The 17,049-nt window shown below is 42.1% G+C and overlaps 1 protein-coding gene across 1 annotated transcript in view; it reads right to left on the bottom strand.

Annotated features, from left to right (window-relative positions):
* ush2a (Usher syndrome 2A (autosomal recessive, mild)) overlaps positions 1–17,049 on the bottom strand; it is a 477,069-nt gene that overhangs the window by 178,695 nt on the left and 281,325 nt on the right. The window contains 3 exon segments of the mRNA XM_082957499.1: positions 4,872–5,057; positions 15,625–15,772; positions 16,870–17,021. Of these exon segments, the coding sequence (XP_082813625.1) occupies positions 4,872–5,057; positions 15,625–15,772; positions 16,870–17,021 (486 nt within the window).

Below are 17,049 nucleotides of genomic sequence, written 5' to 3'. Positions count from 1 at the left end.
CATCAACTGCATATTCCAAAAAGCAGCATCGAAAGCAAATTTGAGAAAACCAAAGAAATGCAACATCAGAAACAAAAAACTAAATGTTTCTGATAAATGGTTTGATAATGAATGTAAAACAATTAGAAAACACCTAAGACAAATGTCAAACGAAAAACATAAGCAGCAAAACAACCCAGAGCTACGATATGAATACTTTGAAACTCTGAAACAGTATAAACAAACACTGAAACGCAAGAAATTGAATTATACCAACAAGGCACTTGATGAAATTGAAAACGCAATTGACCAAAATCAGTTCTGGGACATGTGGAACAATTTAAGCACAACAAAGCCACAAGAATTAGCCATACAAGATGTAGGAATTTGGAAAACTTATTTTGATAATCTATACAAAAACATCCCACAAAAAGACTTACAACAGAACCAATTAGAAATTAAAGAAAAATTGAACATCCTTGAATCAGTCATTAAAAACAACCAAAATCCATTAGATTACCCAATAACCCAACAAGAACTAAATGAAAAGCTCAAATCTATTAAATCAAAGAAGGCTTGTAGTCTAGACAACATCAGAAATGAAATGCTGAAAAACAGCACACCTGAGTTGCAAAATGCTGTGCTTAAATTGTTCGACATGGTTTTAACTTCTGGCTGCTTCCCTGATGTCTGGAACCAGGGGCTCATCTCCCCTATTGACAAAAGTGGAGACAAATCAGACCCCAATAATTACAGGGGAATTTGCGTAAACAGTAACTTGGAAAAGGTTTTCTGTAGCATTTTGAATTCAAGAATTCAAACCTTTCTTCAAGAAAAAAATGTAATAAGTAAATGTCAAATTGGCTTTCTCCCTAACCATCGCACTACTGACCATATATACACCTTACACACACTAATTAATAAACACGTCCACCAAAAAAAAGAGGGCAAAATCTTTGCTTGCTTTATTGACTTTAAAAAAGCATTTGATTCTATTTGATTCTATTTGGGCTATTCTACAAAATTCTCCAAAGTGAGCTTGGTGGTAAGGTGTATGACTTAATAAAATGTATGTACACAGAAAACAAATGTGCAATAAAAATCAAAAACCAAAGAACAGAATTATTTTCACAATGTCGAGGTGTGAGACAAGGCTGCAGTTTGAGTCCAAACCTTTTCAACATTTATATCAATGAATTAGCAGACATGTTGGACAATTCTCCAGCCCCAGGACTCACACTATTTGACACAGAGGTGAAATACCTGCTATATGCTGATGACTTGGTACTTCTATCACCAACCAAAGAAGGTCTTCAACAGAACATTAATATTCTAGAGCAATATTGCCATAATTGGGCCCTGGCAGTAAATTTCCAAAAAACAAAAATCATGATTTTCCAAAAGAAAACCAGATGTCAGAAACACAAATATAAATTCACCCTGAACAACACCATCATTGAACACACTAAAAATTACACCTACCTTGGTCTGACCATATCTGCATCGGGAAACTTTAATATGGCAGTGAATGCACTCAAAGAAAAAGCCCCCAGAGCATTGTATGCAATAAAAATGAAATTATTCAAAATCAACATCCCAATTAGAATTTGGACCAAAATATTTGACAGTGTAATTCTACCAATAGCTCTTTACGGAAGTGAGGTTTGGGGGCCAAATGTGGGACAAACATCCAATTGAAGCCCTACATGCAGAATTCTGTCGGAAAATCCTACAAGTCCAGAGAAATACACCAACTAATGCATGTAGGGCAGAATTGGGCCGCTTTCCAGTAATAATGAAAATACAGAAAATATCATAAAAATTTTGGCTACATCTAAATTCAAGTCCAAATTCAAGTCTGCAATTTAAAGCCCTTCAAACCCAAGAGCTGAGCCCAGAAACGAGCCCTCTCAGTCAGCTGGTGTTGGACGTCACCAACCAAGCTGACACCAGCACTGCTTCAAAATAAAAAATTCAAATAAACAAAATCATGAACCAATGAAAGGACTCATATTTACAACATTGGAAAAACGAAACAAAATCCCAAAGCCGACTAAATTGCTATCTGACCCTAAACAGAGAATATGAATTGGCTGATTATCTCTACTCTGTCAGAGATACGAAGCAGAGACAGATCCTTACCAAGTACAGGCTGAGTGACCACAGACTGGCAATAGAAACCGGCAGACATAAAATGACATGGCTACCCAAAGAGGAGCGTGTATGTGGTCACTGCACGACAGGGGAGGTAGAGACAGAGATGCACTTTCTCCTTTACTGTGATAAATATTCCTCACAAAGAGATTCATTATTCACAGAAATAACTACATTCATTCCAAATTTGAACTTATTAAACCCAGAAGAAAAACTAAAAATACTCATGGGCGAAGGAGCAATGGCTCCTCTTGCAGCCAAATATGTATTTGCCTGCCATAGCCTGAGGGACACTGAATAATAATATCTGCATAGTAAATAGTAACTTACTTATTATTACTATTATTGTTATTACTATTATTATTGTTGTTTCTCATTCCAAATAGTAGTGGTATGGGTGGTAATGGTAATGATAGCAGTTTAGTGATGGTGGTGGTAGTAGTAGTAGTAATGATGATGGTAGTTGTTGTACTGATGTAATGGCGAAGATGACCGTTATTTAGTTATAAGTTAGTTATAGTTTCATTTTCCATATTTATATTTTTATATTTATTACATTCTACTATTTTACTATTATTTTACTACTATTTTATTGTTATTAGTTTTATATTTAATTTTGTATTATAATTTACTGCCATTTTATATTATTATTTGTTATTGTTTATAATTGTATTACAATGTATATTGTATACATTGTTGCTTTGGCAATATTGACACAATGTTTTTCAGATGAAAGGCCTGAGTGTCTATAGATCAGGATATTATCACATGTACTGAGTGTCTATAGATCAGAATATTAACACATGTACTGAGTGTCTATAGATCAGGATATTATCACATTAACACATGTACTGAGTGTCTATAGATCAGAATATTAACACATGTACTGAGTGTCTATAGATCAGGATATTAACACATGTACTGAGTGTCTATAGATCAGAATATTAACACATGTACTGAGTGTCTATAGATCAGAATATTAACACATGTACTGAGTGTCTATGGATCAGAATATTAACACATGTACTGAGTGTCTATAGATCAGGATATTAACACATGTACTGAGTGTCTATAGATCAGAATATTAACACATGTACTGAGTGTCTATAGATCAGGATATTAACACATGTACTGAGTGTCTATAGATCAGAATATTAACACATGTACTGAGTGTCTATGGATCAGAATATTAACACATGTACTGAGTGTCTATAGATCAGAATATTAACACATGTACTGAGTGTCTATAGATCAGAATATTAACACATGTACTGAGTGTCTATAGATCAGGATATTATCACATGTACTGAGTGTCTATAGATCAGGACATTACTGGACATACATTACATTGTTAACACTGACACCAACCAGCTATATGTGTGTGTGTGTGTGTGTGTGTGTGTGTGTGTGTGTGTGCTAAGATCGTTTATTGATCGATCACCCACTCATCCTCCCTGATTCCTATTCCAGAGAGAAAAGCAAGACAAAAACAGGGGAAGAGAGGAAGAAACAAAGACAGGTAAAGAATACTACCACCATGGTTTATTTCCCCTAACCCTTATACACACACACACACACACACACACACACACACACACACACACACACACACACACACACACACACACACACACACACACACACACACACACACACACACACACACACACACACACATCTGAATAAATGTAAGTAAAGGAAATGTTAAGTAAGAAGAATGGTGCAGCAGCTATTTAACCACTGGCTATTTAACCACTGGCTATTTAACCACTGGCTATTTAACCATTGGCTAGCTAACCACTGGCTAGTTAACCATTGGCTAGTTAACCACTGGCTATTTAACCACTGGCTATTTAACCACTGGCTATTTAACCATTGGCTAGTTAACCACTGGCTATTTAAGTGACGAGTTCCATTTGTAGAGAGACTCATAAAACGCAACATAATTACAATCAACCACAATTTAACAGGCTAAAAGGCTCCTGCTAGTACTGTGAGCATTTTATTCTGTAGTGGCTTCCTTCTTTTTACTCTGTCATTTAGGTTAGTATTGTGGAGTAACTACAATGCTGTTGACTGTAACTGTTTTAAAGTCACCATTGGCCAGTCACCATGGTGAAATTCCTGAGCGGTTTCCTTCCTCTCCGGCAACTGAGTTAGAAAGGACACCTGTTTCGTTGTCTTGACTGGGTGTATTGATACACCATCCAAAGTGTAATTAATAACTTCACCACGCTCAAAGGGATATTCAATGTCTGCTTTTTTTTACCCATCTACCAATAGGTACCCTTATTTGTGCAGCACTGGAAAAGCTCCTTGGACTTTGCAGTTGAATCTGTGTTTGAAATTCACTGCTCGACTGAGGGAACTTACAGATAATTGTATGTGTGGGGTACAGAGATGATGTAGTCATTCAAAAATCAGGTAAAACACTATTATTGCATACAGCTTATTATGTGACTTTTTAATAATTTTTTTACTCCTGAACATATTCAGGCTTTCCCGAAAAAAGGGGTTGAATACTTAAAGACTCAAGACATTTCATTTTTAATTAATTTGTAAAAGAAATTCTAAAAACATAATTCCATTTTGACATTATGGGGTATTGTGTGTAGATCAGTGACACAACATCTCCGTTTAATCCATTTTAAATTCAGGCTGTAACTCCACAAAATGTGGAAAATGTCAAGGTGTGTGAATACTTTCTGAAGCCAATGTATGTGTCTATGGTACCTTACCAGTAGGGGGCATGAAGACAGCAGTAGGTAGACTGTCCACACACCCCATAGAGTTGCAGGCCCGGACCATCAGGCTGTAGTTAGAGTAGGGCTGTAGACCTCCGACAGACACCCACCTCCCAGCTTCACTACTATTATACACACTATCACCATCACCTTCACCATCACCATCATCATGACCTGGACCTGAGAGGGGAGAGAGAAACAGAGAGAGAGAGAGAGAGAGCGAGAGAGGGGGGAGAGAAATAGAGAGAGAGAGGGGAGAGAGAGAAAGAGGGAGAGAGAGAGGAAGAGAGAGGGGGGAGAGAAATAGAGAGAGAGGGGGGAGAGAGAGAGAAAGAGGGAGAGAGAGAGAACCTGAATCATCAGTATCCTATGTTTGAATTCATGTTATTTGAAATAGACTTTGTCACATGAGGAGGAGAGACAGAAAGATATTTACTTTACAGTTCTATAGGGAAATAAGTATGGTGCATTAGCATTAACATGCCATAAGGGCTTTAACCTTTGGTCGCTGATCTATCTAAAAGATAACAGCGGTTTGAGAGATGAATACAAGCACACACAGAGAGACATGCTGTATATCAGACACATATGGTTTATATATGATCCCCCATTAGACACCTGCTAATGAAAATGTTACAGATCAATCAATAATCCACCACACTTTGGCCCCCACCACGCACACACGCACACACGCACACACGCGCGCACACACACACACACACGCACACACGCACACACACACACACACACACACACACACACACACACACACACACACACACACACACACACACACACACACACACACACACACACACACACACACACACACACACACACACACACACAGGTCAGGGGTTGACCATCATGGTCCCTAGCCACCACCACCACCACTTACAGTAATGCAATCCATCTGAGGATATAAGGCCCCATGCACACATTAAATAGGAATTCATTTCACTTAGATCTCACTGGACCTATAGGGAAAGGAAGGGGGAGGGAGAGAGAGAGGAGGGGGAGGAGAAGGGGAGGAAGAGGGAGGGGAAAGAGTAGGAAGGAAAGAGAAAGGGGTTCGGAGAGGGGACAGAGAAATCAGGAAAGGTAGAGAGAGAGGAAAAGGGAGAGAAGAGTGGGGGTGAAGAACGGGAGAGAGAGAGACGAGGAGGAGAAAGAGAGACATATAGAGAGAGAAAGATGTAGAGAGAGACGAAGGGAGAGAAAGACGTAGAGAGAGAGACATATAGAGAGACATGGAGAGAGAGATGTGGAGAGAGAGAGACGTGGAGAGAGAGAGAGAGAGAGGCATAGAGAGAGAGACATAGAGAGAGAGACATAGAGAGAGAGATGTGGAGAGAGAGAGAGACATAGAGAGAGACATAGAGAGAGAAAGATGTAGAGAGAGAGATGTGGAGAGAGAGAGAGAGACATAGTGAGAAAGACATAGAGAGAGAGACAGAGAGAAATAGATGTAGAGAGAAACATAGAGAGACATGGAGAGAGAGAGACATAGAGACAGAGACAGAGAGAGAAACGTGGAGAGAGAAAGACGTAGTGAGAGAAAGACGTAGAGAGAGACAAAGAGAAAGAGATGTGGAGAGAGAGAGACATAGAGAGAGACAGAGAGAGAGACGTGGAGAGAGAAAGACGCAGAGAGAGAGACATAGAGAGAGAGACGTGGAGAGAGAGAGACATAGAGAAAGACATAGAGAGAGAGAGACATAGAGAGAGACATAGAGAGATGTGGAGAGAGAGAGACATAGAGAGAGACATAGAGAGATGTAGAGAGAGAGACGTAAAGAGAGAGACGTAGAAAGAGCGATGTAGCGAGAGAGAGACATAGAGAGAGAGACAGAGAAAGAGACATAGAGAGAGACATAGAGAGAGAGACAGAGAGAGATGTAGTGAGAGAGACATAGAGAGAGCGACAGAGAAAGAGACAGAGAGATAGACATAGAGAGAGACAGAAAGAGAGACGTGGAGAGAGAGAGAGAGACGTGGAAAGAGAAAGACGCAGAGAGAGAGACAGAGAGAAAGAGAGAAAGAGACATAGAGAGAGACATAGAGAGAGAGACGTGGAGAGAGAGAGACATAGAGAGAGACATAGAGAGACGTGGAGAGAGAGAGACGTAGAGAGAGACGTAGAAAGAGAGATGTAGCAAGAGAGAGACATAGAGAGAGAGACAGAGAGAGAGACATAGTGAGAGAGACATAGAGAGACATAGAGAGAGAGACAGAGAAAGAGACAGAGAGATAGACATAGTGAGAAAGAGACAGAGAGAGAGACGTGGAGAGAGAGATGTAGAGAGAGAAACAGAGAGAGAGAGACGTAAAGAAAGAGACAGAGATGTAGAGAGACATAGAGAGAGACATAGAAAGAGACGCAGTAACGTAGAGAGAGAGACATAGAGACGTAGAGAGAGAGACATAGAGAGAGACAGAGAGGAGAGACGCCATGACAGAGACATAGAAAGACGTAGAGAGAGAGAGACAGAGAAAGAGACAGAGAGATAGACATAGAGAGAGAGACGCGGAGAGAGAAAAAGAAAGAGAGACAGAGACGTAGAGAGAGACATAGAGAGAGAGACGTAGAGAGAGAGACATAGAGAGAGATGAGGAGAGAGAGACGTAGAGAGAGAGACAGAGACGTAGAGAAAGAGACATAGAGAGAGACATAGAGAGAGAGACATAGAGAGAGAGATGTGGAGAGAGAGACGTAGAGAGAGAGAGACAGAGAGACGTAGAGAGAGAGATAGAGACGTAGCGAGAGACAGAGAGAGAGACATAGAGAGAGACATAGAGAGAGAGAGACATTGAGAGAGAGAGACATAGAGGGAGAGACGTAGAGAGAGAGAGACATTGAGAGAGACGTAGAGAGAGAGAGAGACATTGAGAGAGAGACATAGAGAGACAGAGAGAGAAACGTAGAGAGAGAGACAGAGAGACGTATAGAGAGAGACGTGTAGAGAGAGTCATAGAGAGAGGGAGACATAGAGAGAGAGACATAGAGAGAGAGAGACATAGAGAGAGTATAGAGAGAGACAGAGACGCATAGAGAGATACACAGAGAGAGGGAAACAGATAGAAAGATAGGCGGTTAGAGAGATAAAATAATGATGTAGAGAGATAAAGAAAGAGGAGAGAGAGACATTGAGAGAGACATAGAGAGAGACATAGAGAGCGAGACGTAGAGAGAGAGACAGAGAGCGAGACGTAGAGAGAGAGACATAGAGAGAGAGACGTAGAGAGAGAGACGTAGCGAGAGAGACATAGAGAGACATAGAGAGACATAGAGAGCGAGACGTAGAGAGAGAGACGTAGAGAGAGAGACAGAGAGAGACGTATAGAGAGAGACATAGAGAGCGAGACGTAGAGAGAGAGACAGAGAGAGACGTATAGAGAGACATAGAGTGAGAGACGTAGAGAGAGACACAGAGAGAGACGTAGAGAGAGAGACGTAGAGCGAGACGTAGAGACAGAGAGAGAGAGACAGAGAGAGAGACAGAGAGAGAGACGTAGAGAGAGACATTGAGAGAGAGAGAGACATAATTGACATAATTAAATCAATGTATACTGGCAATACGTGCAGCATTAAAATTGGTAAGAAAAGAACAGAATTCTTTAACCAGGGGCGGGGCCTTCGTCAGGGTTGCAATCTGAGCCCTGCATTCTTCAATATTTACATTAACGAATTGGCCACTATTCTAGAAAAATCCTCAGCCCCTGGTGTTAGTCTCCACAATTCAGAAGTTAAATGCCTACTCTTCGCAGATGACCTATGCCTGCTGTCACCCACAGCACATGGCCTACAGCAGAGCCTGGACCTGCTAGAGCAGTACTGCCAGACCTGGGCCCTGGCAGTAAACCCCAAAAATACTAAAATAATGATTTTCCAGAGAAGATCCAGATCTCAGGGAATAAGACCAAAGTTCTCAATTGGTAAAAAATATATAGAGTACTGTACACACTACAATTACTTAGGTTTAAAAATAAGCTCAACTGGACACCTTAATGAGGCAGTGAATGAACTGAGAGAGAAAGCACGCAGGGCATTCTACACCATTAAAAAGCAAATTCAAATTGAAATACCTATTAAAATTTGGCTAAAACGAATTGAATATGTCATTGAACCAATTGCACTTTATGGCAGCGAGGTGTGGGGTCCACTTGCAAAACAAGATTTCATCAAATGGGACAAACACCCCATTGAAACCCTACATGCAGAGTTCTGTAAGATTCTCCTACGTGTCCAGAGGAAAACTACAAACAATACATGCAGGGCAGAATTAGGCCAATGTCCACTAATAATAAAAACTCAAAAAAGAGCAATTAAGTTTTGAAAACATCTAAAATACAGTGACCCCCTCTCATATCATTACCAAGCCCTGCAATATTGAGAGCTGAGCAAAGAAAAGAGTCCCCTCATCCAGCTGGTCCTGGGGCTGAGTTCACAAACCTGTTCTACTAACACACGGAAGCCTCAGGACCAGAACATCCAATCAATCAGAATAAACCAAATTACAACACAGTCAAAACAAAACTACATTGCATATTGGGAAACACAAGCGCAAACACAAAGCAAAATGCAGTGCTATCCCTAAATCGACAGTACACCATGGCTAAATATTTGATCATGGTTACTGATCAAAACCTTAGAAAAACCTTGACAAAGTACAGGCTCAGTGAGCACAGCCTTGCCATTTAGAAGGGTAGACACAGGAAAACCTGGCTCCCTGTAGAGGAAAGGCTGTGCAACCACTGCACAACAGCAGAACCTGAGACGGAGCTGCATTTCCTGACAAAATGTAAAAAATATAAAACAATTAGAGAGTGTAATTTCCCCAAATTTGAAACCCTTATTCAAGGTTTCAAAGACCTCTCTGATGAGGATAGGCTACCCGTCCTGTTGGGGGAGGACGCAGAGAGCTGTGTGTTGGCAGCGCACTACATTGCTGCCTGCCATAAGTTGAGGGACAGTGTCTGACAGACCAATAAACCTGCACATGTACTCTACTGTATGGCTATTGTTATTGTTGAATGTATGGTTATTTTGACCCTTGGTTATTGTTGTTACTGTTGTCCCGTTGACAATTTTGATTCTACATTTTTATTTATTTTTATGTTGTAAATATCCAAAATAAGCTTTGGCAATATGTACATTGTTACGTCATGCCAATAAAGCGAATTGAATTGAAATTGAATTGAATTGACATAGAGAGAGAGACGTAGAGAGAGAGACATAGAGAGAGAGACATAGAGAGAGAGACGTAGAGAGAGAGACATAGAGAGAGAGACATAGAGAGAGAGAGACATAGAGAGACGTAGAGAAAGAGAGAGAGAGACATAGAGAGAGAGAGAAGTAGAGAGAGAGACGTAGAGAGAGAGAGACGTAGAGAAAGAGACAGAGAGAGAGAGACAGAGAGACAGAGACAGAGAGAGAGAGAGACGTAGAGAGAGACATTGAGAGAGAGACAGAGAGAGAGACGTAGAGAGAGACATTGAGAGAGAGAGACAGAGAGAGAGACGTAGAGAGAGAGACAGAGAGAGAGACGTAGAGGGAGAGACGTAGAGAGAGACATTGAGAAAGAGAGACATAGAGAGAGAGACATAGAGAGACGTAGAGAAAGAGACATAGAGAGAGAGACATAGAGAGACGTAGAGAAAGAGAGAGAGAGACATAGAGAGAGAGACAGAGAGAGAGAGACAGAGAGAGAGAGACAGAGAGAGAGATGTAGAGAGAGACATTGAGAGAGAGAGACATAGAGAGAGAGAGGTAGAGGGAGAGATGTAGAGAGAGAGACAGAGAGTGAGAGACGTAGAGAAAGAGACAGAGAGAGAGACACAGAGAGAGAGATGTAGAGAGACGTAGAGAGAGAGACAAAGAGAGAGAGACAGAGACGTAGAGAGAGACATTGAGAGAGAGAGACACAGAGAGAGACGTAGAGGGAGAGACATAGAGAGAGACATAGAGAGAGACATAGAGAGAGAGACGTAGAGGGAGAGACATAGAGAGAGACATAGAGAGAGAGATGTAGAGAGAGAGATGTAGAGGGAGAGACATAGAGAGAGACATAGAGAAAGAGACAGAGAGAGAGAGACACAGAGAGAGAGACGTAGAGAGACGTAGAGAGAGAGACAAAGAGAGAGAGACAGAGAGAGACGTAGAGAGAGACATTGAGAGAGAGAGACACAGAGAGAGACATAGAGAGAGAGAGACATAGAGTGAGAGACGTAGAGAGAGACATAGAAAGAGAGATGTAGAGGGAGAGACGTAGAGAGAGACATTGAGAGAGAGACAGAGAGAGAGACACAGAGAGAGAGACGTAGAGAGACGTAGAGAGAGACAAAGAGAGAGAGACAGAGAGAGACGTAGAGAGAGACATTGAGAGAGAGAGACACAGAGAGAGACGTAGAGGGAGAGACATAGAGAGAGACATAGAGAAAGAGACAGAGAGAGAGAGACATAGAAAGAGAGATGTAGAGGGAGAGACGTAGAGAGAGACATTGAGAGAGAGACAGAGAGAGAGAGACACAGAGAGAGAGAGAGACATAAAGAGAGAGACGTAGAGAAAGAGACAGAGAGAGAGAAACAGATAGAAAGATGGGCGGTTAGAGAGTCAGGGAAATAGAGAGATAAAATAATGATGTAGAGAGAGATAAAGAAAGAGGAGAGAGAGACAGAAGGAGAAGGAGAGAGGGAGAAAGAGTGAGACTACTGTGATACCATACTGCTAACTTGGCACAACTCCTCATCCTATTAGCTCTGAAAACACAGGAAGGCAAAAAAAATAAAAAAATGATAACATTTCACAGCTTAAGCAAAAATAAACAAGCTTAATAAATTAATGTGAGTTGGTTTCCCCAGACAGCCCTCTCTCTCCCCAACTCCCCGGACCTGGTCTGCTTTCTAATTCTTACAATTGCTTCCAATTTACCTAGTCTGCTGTTGGCAGTTTGTAAAATGAAACGCTAACATGAAAGCATCCGTCTCAGATTTTTTTAAGTGCAAGTACTCTCTTTCTCTCTCTCCTCTCTCTTTCTCCTTCTCTCTCCATCGACTTATCTATATCCCTCTCGCTCTCTCTCCCCCTCTCACTCCCTCTTTCATGAGTAAAAGGCTGCCGTGTTCATGTTCTATATTTCCCGACAGAGAGAGAGAGTGATGGCTGATTTTCAGCAGTGAGGAATAGAGAGCGGTTAAAAAGAGCTTTCTTCCTACAGCTCTACATAAATCACAACATGAGTCAATATTTAATAATGCTTGGCTTGGTCTGGGCCCCTTGATCAGCCTTGTCAGGGAGAATAGCTCTCTCTCTCGCCTTCACACTGTGTGTGTGTGTGTGTGTGTGTGTGTGTGTGTGTGTGTGTGTGTGTGTGTGTGTGTGTGTGTGTGTGTGTGTGTTGATCGGGCCTGTCATATGTAATAGGTCCCTCCTGGCTGGCTGTGACATAAGGGCCAGTTTTACGACCATACTAACATGTAAAAGATCATTACATAGCCACTCGGCCCTTAGTCTGGACATAGAGGAGGAGAGGATGGGAAGGGAGAGGAGGCCTATGATGGATACACTGAGAGGGTTACTGTGGCATGCTGACAGGAAATGAAAGGTCCTGAATATTAAGACATGCACATCTACCCAATCTTCTCCATCACTAGGCGCGCACACATACACGCACGCACACGCACACAGACCTCGACACGCAGATAAAGGCAGTGTGTATCAAAGGGGTAGACAAAGCAATATTCCATCTCTCTCTTTCCTCCCTGGCTCTCATCCCTCTCTCCACTCCTCCTAATCTGTGTGTTCCTGTGTGAAGGAGACATCAAAGCAGTGCTGCAACACACAGGTCTCTCTGCTCGCTGAGAGAGAGGTCACTACCATCTCTACACACTGATTACTACCACCGACTATCTACTGTCCTCCTCTAGCTCTCCTCGTGTGCCTTCTCCCCTCTCTGTCTCACTCTCCACTCCCCGCTCTGGCTCTATCCCCTAAAATGGTATACACTCCCCTCCGTATTTATTTGGACAGTGAAGGTACAACTTTTAATTTGGCTCTATACTCAAGTATTTTGGATTTGAGATCAAATGTTTCATATGAGGCGACAGTACAGAATGTCACCTTTTATTTGAGGGTGCTTCATACATAGCTGTTTTACCATTTAGAAATGAAAGATCTTTATGGATTGAAATGTAATTTGTTGTCAACAATTGAACAAAATACTCTGTAATGTCAAAGTGGAAGAAAAAAAATATATTTTTTTAAAGAAAAAAAATTATCATCATAACTAAAATATTGTACTTTTCCCTTTGTTTAGGCAATCCTACATGAATTCAGGTGTAAAATTTGGCTTAACAAATCTCATAACAAGTTACATGGACTGTGTGAAATAATAGGGTTGACATGATTTTTGAATGACTAACCCTTCCTCTGTATCCCATACATACAACAGCTGTAAGGTCGGTCTGAGAGGTAGGCAGCATTGCAGTTAGACCTTTGGGACAGTAACCAAAAAGTTGCTTGTTTGAATCCCCGAGCCGGCAAGGTGTAAAAATCTGCTGTTCTAATCTTGAGCAAGGCAGTTAACCCCCACAACAACTGCACGGTGGGCGCTGATAACCGTGGCCGTCATGTAAGGCAGCCCCCTGCACCTCTCATTCAGAGGCTTGGGTTAAGTGCGGAAGACACATTTTGGTTGAATGAATTCAGTTGTGCAACTGGCTACATATCCCCTTTCCCTCAGTCAAGTATTGAATTTCAAGCACAGATTCAAAGACCAGTGATTGGTAAATGGGTAACAATAACAAATCAGACAGTGATTATCTCTTTAAGCATGGTCAAGTTAATAATTATTCTGTGGATGATGTATTAAACTACACATCAAAGATACAGTCGTCCTTCTGAACTGAGCTGCAGGACAGGAATTAAACTGCTCAGGAGTGTTACCATGAGGCCAATGGTGACTTTATAACAAGCTACTGAGTTCAATGGCTGTGATGGGAGAAAACTGAGGATGGATTAACAACATTGTAGTGACTCCACAATAATGACAGTGAAAAGAAAAATACAAATATAATCGAAAACGTGCGTCTTGTATGCAACAAGGCACTAAAGTAATACTGCAAAAAAAACACAGCAAAGGAATACACTTTTTGAACTAAATGAAAATTCCTATGTTTGGGGCCAATCCAACACAGCACAACACTGAGTAACTGCCTCCTTATTATCAAGCATGGTGGTGGCTGCATCATGTTATGGGTATGCTTGACATGGGCAAACACTGGGGAGTTTTTCAGGATAAGAAAAACGGGATGGAGCTAAGCACAGGTAAAATCCTAGAGGAAAGCCTGGTTCAATCTGCTTTACACCAGATACTGGGAGATGAATTCACCTTTCAGCAGGACAATAACCGACAACACAAGGCCAAATCTACACTGGAGTTGCTTACCAAGAAGACAGTGAATGTTCCTGAGTGGCCAAGTTACAGTTTTGACTTAAATCTGCGGGAAAAACTATGGCAAGACGTGAAACTGTCTAGCCATGATACCCTACAAATTTTGAAAAGAATATCGGGCAAATATTGTACATTTCCAGGAGAGCAAAGCTCTTATAGACTAACCAAAGAAGACTCACAGCTGTAACCGATGTCAAAGGTTTCTCTAACACGTATTTTTGTAGATTGTTGACGAAAAATTACAATTAAATACATTTTTATCTGACTTTGTAACACATTAAAATGTGAAGAAATCCAAGGGGTCTGAATACTTTTGCAAGGCACTGTAAGTATTCGGACAAATTCACTTATAGTGTATTAAAGTAGTTAAAAGTTTAGTATTTGATCCCATATTTCTAGCATGCAATGACTACATCAAGCTTGTGACTCTACAAACTTGTTGGATGCATTAGAAATGAATGGTAAATATTGTATTGTGTCATTTCACTTTTATTGTAAATAAGAATAGAATATGTTTCAGAACACGTCTACATTAATGTGGATGCTACTATGATTACGGATATCATACATGAATCGTGAATGAGTGAGAAAGTTACAGAGAAACACTGATCATATGTATAGAAATACCCTCAATTAAAAGGTGACATTCTGTACTGTCGCCTCATATGAAACATTTGATCTCAAATCCAAAATGCTGGAGTATAGAGACAAATTAAACGTTTTAGCTTCACTGTCCAAATAAATACATAGTGGAGTGTATATCTGCTTTATTGAGTGTGTGTGTGAGAGAGGGTGTGTGTGAGAGAGGGTGTGTGTGTGTGTGTGCTTGCGCGCGTGTGTGTCTATGATGATTACTCTGTGAGTCCGGGCCAGAAGCTGACCAAGTGAAGTGGCACTTAACCCCTGTCTACAACTTTCATCAAATAAGCACATTTTACACCCCGAATACCGCTGACAATACACACCACGCAAATTACAAACAGGCCAAATAGCCCATTCTGTCTTAATTTCATTGTCGTTATTAAGTCGCTTTTTGAGATGCAATCTTTATTGCTGTCATGCTTAGTAGGCTGTTGTTGAGTGGGCATTATATCTTTATACCAATTCATTACAGAAATCACTTTAAAGCAAATATTTACTTAGTGTGCAAAGTGTGTGTGTTACCTAGTTTTGTGTAGAGTACTGTGTGTGAGTAACCTCTATCTGTGTACAGTACATGTGTGGGTGTGTGTGGTGTGTGTATGTGTCTGTGTGCATGCTTGCTTGTGTGTGTACGTTCATGTGTGTGTGTTACCTGTGTGTGTGTACAGTAGTGTATAGGTGATGTTCCCACTAGGTTTGGCTGGCTGGCTCCACTTGGCCCTGAGAGAGGTCGGTCCTTCACTATCAACCTCCAGCACCACGGGACCTACTGGGGCCATCTCCAACGTACGCCTCTCCACCTGGACAAACACACACACACACACACACACACACACACACACACAAACACACACACACACACACACACACACACACACACACACACACACACACACACACACACACACACACACACACACACACACACACACACACACACACACACGCAAGGAGAGACACATTATTATTATCATCATCATCATCATCAATTCATCAAACTAACCGCATGTAAAAAGTGCTTTTACAGACAGTTCAAAAATCCCTGCCCCTCTACCTCCCCTGCCCCTCTACCTCCCCTGCCCCTCTACCTCCCCTGCCCCTCTATCTCCCCTGCCCCTCTACCTCGCCGGCCCCTCTACCTCCCCGGCCCACTGCCTCTCTACCACCCCCTCTATCTGCCCTGCCCCTCTACCTCCCCTGCCCCTCTACCTCCCCTGCCCCTCTATCTCCCCTGCCCCTCTACCTCCCCTGCCCCTCTATCTCCCCTGCCCCTCTACCTCCACTGCCCCTCTACCTCCACTGCCCCTGTACCTCCACTGCCCCTCTACCTCCACTGCCCCTCTACCACCCCCTCTACCTCCCCTGCCCCTCTACCTCCACTGCCCCTCTACCTCCACTGCCCCTGCTATCTTCCTTTCTCCTCTAGCCCCCTCCCCTCTGTCCCTCCTCAGCCCGTGCAGTGCAGTGTTGGCAGTGCTGCGTTTAGCCATATTGGCCCAGCCCATCCCAGGCCCTGACTCCCTGAGTGGCATTTCTCCCAAATGTCATCGTCACCAGACGGCCATTTATTGAACCCTAGAATCAATCACCTTTATAATGCCTGCCAGATGACACACACACACACACACATTCACAACGCCTCACACACACACTCAGGCAAACATAGCCGCACGCACACACACGACAGCAGCATTATCATAATGCAAATGTGCCGTACACAACTAAAGGCTTAGCGCATAGACACCACGTGTAAGTGTGTGTGCGTGACAGTGAATGTGTGTGTGTATATTCATGTGTGTATGTGTGTGTTTGTATGTGTGTGTGTATGTGTGTGTGTGTGTGTGTGTGTGTGTGTGTGTGTGTGTGTGTGTGTGTGTGTGTGTGTGATGTGACTCACCAGTGGTCCCAGGGCACAGCCCTGTGCGGTGCAGGCCTGTACTCTAAAGCTGTGTAGACTCCAGGGAGACAGGTGGTCAACAGAGAACCATAGGGAGGTAGAGTTCTGGACCAGCACACCGTTCATCCACACTCCATAGCTGCTGATCACTCCTAGAGGAGAGGAACACACACACACACA

Source organism: Salmo salar, chromosome 01 (assembly GCF_965601325.2).
Source record: "Salmo salar chromosome 01, fSalSal1, whole genome shotgun sequence".
In the NCBI taxonomy this organism is placed as follows: Eukaryota; Metazoa; Chordata; class Actinopteri; order Salmoniformes; family Salmonidae; genus Salmo; species Salmo salar.
The sequence above is the reverse complement of the archived record's forward strand: the minus strand, read 5'-3'. Positions and strand labels throughout refer to the sequence as shown.